General features: G+C 41.8%; 1 protein-coding gene across 1 annotated transcript; it reads right to left on the bottom strand.

Moving 5' to 3' along the window:
- Nucleotides 1-2,041: 2,041 nt before the first annotated feature.
- On the bottom strand, nucleotides 2,042-5,574 carry THG1L (tRNA-histidine guanylyltransferase 1-like (S. cerevisiae); the record flags this gene model as incomplete). The annotated part of the gene is made up of 5 exons (XM_010152367.1): nucleotides 2,042-2,477; nucleotides 3,547-3,654; nucleotides 3,958-4,046; nucleotides 4,750-4,919; nucleotides 5,398-5,574. Coding segments are annotated over 5 exons (706 nt in total), but the record flags the coding sequence as incomplete, so codon positions are not given.
- Nucleotides 5,575-6,452: the final 878 nt, after the last annotated feature.

Genomic DNA, 6,452 nt, shown 5'->3' with positions numbered 1-6,452 from the left:
GGCCAGAAGCTAAGCAGGTTCCGGGCGGGGCGGGGCGGGGAGGGGAGACGGCGGAGCAGCGCCCGCGCCGGGAGTTACAGCTACAGACACATGTCCCTGCAGAAAAGCCAAGCGATGGGCGGTGATAGCGCTGCAGTGGTTGTGCTGTAACGGATTCCACCGCTCACTTTGAATCTTCCGTCACCAGTTCCCGTTACGGCAACGCATCATCGGCCGGAGTCTGCGGGGAAACGCCTGGTTCTTCACCCGGTCACAGTACAGGACCCGGCGCTGTAAGCACCTGGGACACAGGTCCAGTGTGTTTACGTATTACATATTACTGTAAGGATGGGTTAATTAGAAAAGGCTCCGAGGATAAGGCCTAATACAGAACTGGTTTTTATACACACACCATGTACACACATTCTACAATAAACCTGTTCATGTATCGGGTAGTCATAACACGTATGATAAAAGAAACCTACATAATAACTTGCCAAGCGTGAATCATGGTTGCCAAAACCTTTTTTCCCATCTTTACTCAGACTGCAAAATCCCAAAGTTACCATCTCTGGAACAGTTGCTTTCTATGGAATGTCCAAAGTCAGGCACCAGACAGTAGGACACAGCATCTCAGAGTCAAGTAAATGACATTTGTGTTACAAACAAGCAAACAAAACCCCAGACAGAGAGGATGTTCTTAGCAGTAAATGATTCATTCCGAATCATCATCTCACAATCCCTCATATCCTCTTTTCTGAGAATTATACATCCCATTCTACAAACTGAAAGCGACAGGCGTCCTCGTCGCACGTACCAAACTGCTCGGTGTTAGCGCACAGCAGCAGAGGGGAAGCCCTGTGTTGTTAGAAACCCACAGAGCCGTTGCTTAATCTCGGGAAGAAACTGCAAAGTAGTAGTTTACATCAGCACCTGTTTCGTGTTTACATAAAAATGAAATAAAATGCATATTGCCTGAAATGTGCGAGTTCTTCCTGGGGAAGAACAGGGGAGAGTAGGCTGCTATGTGAATCCATGGGTAACTAACTCAGTACTGACCTTCAGTCACACTTGATCCTTTCTTTCCATTATTATGGCCAGTCCCAACTGCTGACTCTCCCGTACCAGCAGCTTGACAGATTACTGCTCTAGCACCACATTTTTGAAACCAACACAGTTAAAAGCAGTAATGATATCCTTACAAATACTTATTACATCATTATAGTTGTATTTCTACACTGAAATAGGGCATTTTCCTCAAATTCCGGTTACACTGGGACAAGCCCTGTTACATCAGACTTATTTCTGCTGAGAGGCTGTACGATTTAACCGGGTCTCAACTGACAGTCAAACCAGAACAAACCTGTGCACAGACCAGGCAACACACACTCCGCCCTCCCCTCTAACAAACATGTATTGTCAGGATTGCTACAGTCTGTACCACCCCCAGGAAAATCAGAGAGAGCAGAAGTTCCCGTTAGCACCCTCTTTACAGGCACCAGGACTGCTCCCACCTTGCTACCTTTCCCCCCACTGCACAGCAGGAGATGGATGACTTCCCAGGCCATAGAAGATGAGGGCACAATGTCTTCCCACGTCCTAACAGAATTCCAGTCTGTACAGTATCTTTATTATTAACTGAACTGTTTGGAACCGTCACCAATTACTAATGTGAGTCCCAGGAATGAAAAGGCAAAGTAATAAACACAGCAGAGAATAATTTATTTTATTTTTTATTTTTAAAAAGTATAAAAATCCTGTACATCTGACAAAAGCTTTTAAAATCAGTCCTAGGAAACTGCTGGGCTACTCCACTGTCTTTCTGTAATCATCAGAGACAGTGGGCAGTGAACAGTTTGTCACTAATCTGACTAAGCCTGCTGCCCTTGATTTATTATTAAATATCAGCTGAAGATTTCTGGTACATCTCAGTCGAAACAAAAATCGAAAGAGCTGTTTTCTCTTCTGCTTTTAACTAAAAAAGCTATCACGTTTGAACATAGTTCAGCAGTTCAGTGAAATACCTTATGGTTTAAATGCTATAGAAATGCGTGAAATTTCCATATGCTTTTTCTACAGATAGACATGTAGAAGGAGTCTTAACTTAGGAGTTCTCAACATTCAACATATGATACGATTTTAGGTTTTCCATGTGGACATATCCTTGTATGTCAGACAACATACCAGTGTCTTCTCTTCAGGCGAGAACGGTGCTAAAACCAGTGTAGCTGCTGAAGAGGGTTGCAGGTTCAGCTCTGCCAGCCACCATTCATACTCCTCACTTGCCACCAACCCAAGCAGAGCAAAATGTAAAGTACCAGTTATACACAGAGATATCAACTATCCTCAGCCAGAATCTCAGGATATTCCTCCCAGAACTGGTCCCCAATAATGTCACAGTGCAGGGGAACAATTGTAGTCCTAGTCCGGGTCACTTCAACTTCCTTTTCTTCTGCTTCCTTTGGCAGTTTTATTTTCTTAGTCATGACTTCATTAACCTGAAAATACAGTTGATGCATTAGCCAACACGTATGATTCCAGAGGGGATTCACGAATGGACAAGAAACAAAGCTACAATGAAAGCAACTATCAACTCTGTAGCATACTACAGAGTCTGAACACTGCACCTTTTGAAAGAGCCTGTTCTCAATTCAAAGGTTAAGACCCGAGCAGTTGAAGCTGCATGTCATCACCACATGGCATGAAAAAATGACCTGCAAATAGACAGAACCGATTGCAAGTACTCCTGAGTAAAGTACAATATATAATTTGGAACTATATGAAGCAAATGGGAAAGCTAAAAAATGTGTCTACCTACAATTACCAAGAAAAAATATGCCTAAGAAACAAGGGGAATACGTTTCCAGGGGGGAGCTCTACCTGTTCTAATTAGTTCAAATGCAGTAATAGAAATTGTTGGCCAAAATTTAAATAAAAAAGGAAGTGTTATACTAAAAGGAATTCCCCGCTAACAGCTGCACTCCTCACTATGCTCCTTTACAGAAGCAGAAAAGGACTAAGCATGACCTGAGCTACCTTACTGAACAAAGTTTGTAATTCCTTTGCAGTGGAAATACTTGAGATCTAACCCTGTGCAGGGCCTGGCACAGGCCCCAGTGATTACCATATCAAACTGATAACACTCATTAAAATGTAATTTTTCAGGAAGCAGATTATTTCCTCAATTTTCAAAGCCAGTAACGCTAAGAAACCAACTGTATGATTCATTAAACAAGGAAGATTTATCTAGCAAATACATCAGCCTTGTGAAATCCTACATACACACTGCCATCTCTTGACACACGTTTTATCTCAATGGTCATAACTCATATCTAGGGCCAAACTTCAGGGATTAGTTTTTATACTCCGCTCATAGATACAGATACCTCAAAAACATCTCCAAAAGTCATCTTACACATCATTGTATGCCAAATATGGTTAGTTTTAAAATATATCCATACACAGACATATATTTGGGATGCATCCGGCGACCTTACAGTGTAGCTTGTCTGCCAGTGTACCTATTTAGAACACGAGCAGGAAGCAAGATGTAACACAGCTGTTTACCTTCTGCCATATTAAGACAGTTCCTTTTCTATACATCAAAGGTTCATTGTTGTAGTTGATGTTGAATTCAGAAAACAAGATTTCATTCTTGTCTCCAGCCAAAGTCCCCTGAGAGGAAATGAAACCAGAAAGCATCCTTATAGAAAACAAACAAACTGAATCTCTAGGGTAGAAGATGGGTGAATATTGGAAGTAAATTACATTTATAGAGATTATACTGCTAAGACTTAATTAGAAAATATTGTATTTTTGGTTTAACGTCTGTACAATTCAAGAAGTTGACACCCACAAAGTTATTAAAATAAGAACAGCCAAGCCAGCCAGGGTTGCTGGGTAAGCAAGACACAGCTTTGCAAATTTTATGATTTTTTTTTGTAGCTGGAAGAAAATATGAACTCAAGAGCCTCTTACCTGGAGTCTATCCTGTGCCTGCACTGGTGTCAAACCACTTCGCTGTACAAGCATCCAAAACACTGTATTATAAAGGTTATTAATATGGCCTACAGAAAAAGGGAAAAGAGGAAGAGAATTTACTAAATCTGAGTGACTACTCAGAAGAAACAGCTTCAATTCCAGAGTCGTATCCAAGAAACAGCCAAGAATAAAGGGGAATTAATAATATCAGCTGCCAGAGAAGATACAATCTTTCTGACCCATTTTTAAGGTACTGCATATCCTAAAAGTGACTAGAAGACAGACCATTATAATTCTGGAAAGGGAGAGCAAAGGGTGAAGTGTGTGTATGTGTAACATGAGTTATCTTCATGTGAGCAACAGGGACTAGGTACTAACAAATCCCAAGAAAGTAAATCCAATGGTCTGTTCTAGTATGGAATACGCAGCACCTTTGACTGCTACACCGTCTGAATTTGAACATCCACATGTCTTTATTAAAGAGACCTTAGCCAAACGCAGAACATAAAACCAAATAAATTAATTCTATTCATAATTCTAATATTTCCTGTGCTGAACTCGCCCCCAGGATGCAATAAGTACAGCTGTAGCCCGAAGAGGAGAATTTCAGTCTGTATTTCTGTATCCATACAAAGCCCAAACCAATTTTAATATTGTTTATTTAAAACTACCACTCTGCTTGCTTGTCTTCCACTGACACCTACGCAAATGCACTGGCAATAAAGGCATTTCTATTCAGAGAGGAAGAGAGCTCAACTACACAAATCACCATTCTCTAGAAATGCTTACAATCTGCTTGCCTCCAGCTGAGGTAGTCCTTTAAATTTTGGTTGCTGGGATACAACACAATTCGTCCATCAAACCCTGGCGGGTACAGAAGTTTCTGGTCCTTAAAGTAATCATTCCAATAGAAAACGTAACTTGAGGCAAACTGGGAGACCACATGAGTCATGAACTTACTTGCAAACATAAAACAAAAGGAAAAAAAAAAAGAGAAATACATCAATATGATTATGATTATGTATCTGTGATTATCTGAGGTATCAGTAGTGATAATTATGGGGGATAGCAGCATTTCTTAAATAATGGCCCAACAGCTCAACAACAGCATGGTGTCTTTTCAAGTACAGACAGTACTGAGAATCAGGTAAAAGAGTTTGGAAAAGGTAATATTCTGTTAAAAGAATGTTTCTTCTAACAACATTCACTTCTAATGTTTGTTTTATCAAAACTTTAAAAACTCTGTATCACTGGCCATATTATCCTGGAAGATCACATGCAGAGAGTTGACACGAAGAACCTGAGCTAACTGCAGTGCCTGAACCCAAACACAGCCCTACTCCTAACCTCTGTGTAGATAAAGGCAAATCTAAAGAATGACAGGTTCAGAGCCAGATGTTAAAACCAAGTTCCCTTCAGTATCAATGCAGCTGTTACCTTGCTCTTCTTTTAAACCACCTACTCTTCTTCTTGAAGACAAAACTGTATTCATCGCTCTGTCCATAAGCTACAGCAATATCCTCCAACTCTTGCATCACCGTCTGGGCACACTTGGTCATCAGCTGAAGAGCACGGTCATCATTTGGCTTTTTGAACTCATGCTGCTCAGAAAACCTTCAAAGCAAAAACAGTTGAATAAGAATCCCTTAAAAAGCTACTAAAAATGCTATCCCATTCTTTTTACTTATATTTGCTTTCTGTGAATATTGACCTCCAGTATCCTGTCAATACTGACAAATAATTCCCTCCAGGTATGAAAAGCTGTAACAAAACCCCTCTTTTCATACACTCTGGATAACCCATTCTCTTTCCCATGATTATCTCACCTTAACCAGTCAAAATGACCAATAGAAAACGACCAGTTTCCATATTTTACTTGGAAAAGGATGACAAACATTATTTTCTGTAAACTCACTGTCTCCTAGGGTGCCTTTTATACTCAGTCTAACGTGGGCAACATCATCAATAAACTTGTCAAAACTTGAGAGCTTTGCCAGAACCCCACGTGACCAAAGCAGAGATCAAATCCCCAGCAGCACTATGTGTCATCTATGAGAACCAGGCTCTATTTATCCCAACAGAAGGCCAACGCCACAGGCACCGACTCCCAAGACAAATAAACATCCCTGTACACCAGCTGCAGCCCCCCACCCAGCACGCCCAAGGCACTGGTCTACCATTTCCCTACCACTCTGCCAAAGGAATGGTTCTGAAGCTGCCCCTGGCCCTTGAAGGCACAACACCGGCAATTCCGTGCTCTTGAGAGGCCGAGTGAAGGGGTCATAGGGATTAGGGGGGAAAATAGGATTTGCAACTCCCGCACCGGCGGAATTCACGCAGGTGGGGCAGGAAACAGCCAACTGCAGGGCACCAGTCAGGATCCCTCTTCTCGACAAAGCACTCAAAACTCAAAGAGAGTTGAACCCAGAGCCTTTAGGCCGGGGAAACTCCCGTCCTCCCCCTCGCTGAGGCGTCGCCATAGCGATCACACC

The sequence above is a fragment of the Eurypyga helias genome, unplaced genomic scaffold, assembly GCF_000690775.1.
Source record: "Eurypyga helias isolate BGI_N326 unplaced genomic scaffold, ASM69077v1 scaffold23915, whole genome shotgun sequence".
Taxonomy (NCBI): Eukaryota; Metazoa; Chordata; class Aves; order Eurypygiformes; family Eurypygidae; genus Eurypyga; species Eurypyga helias.
This window is presented reverse-complemented; position numbering and strand designations above follow the sequence as displayed.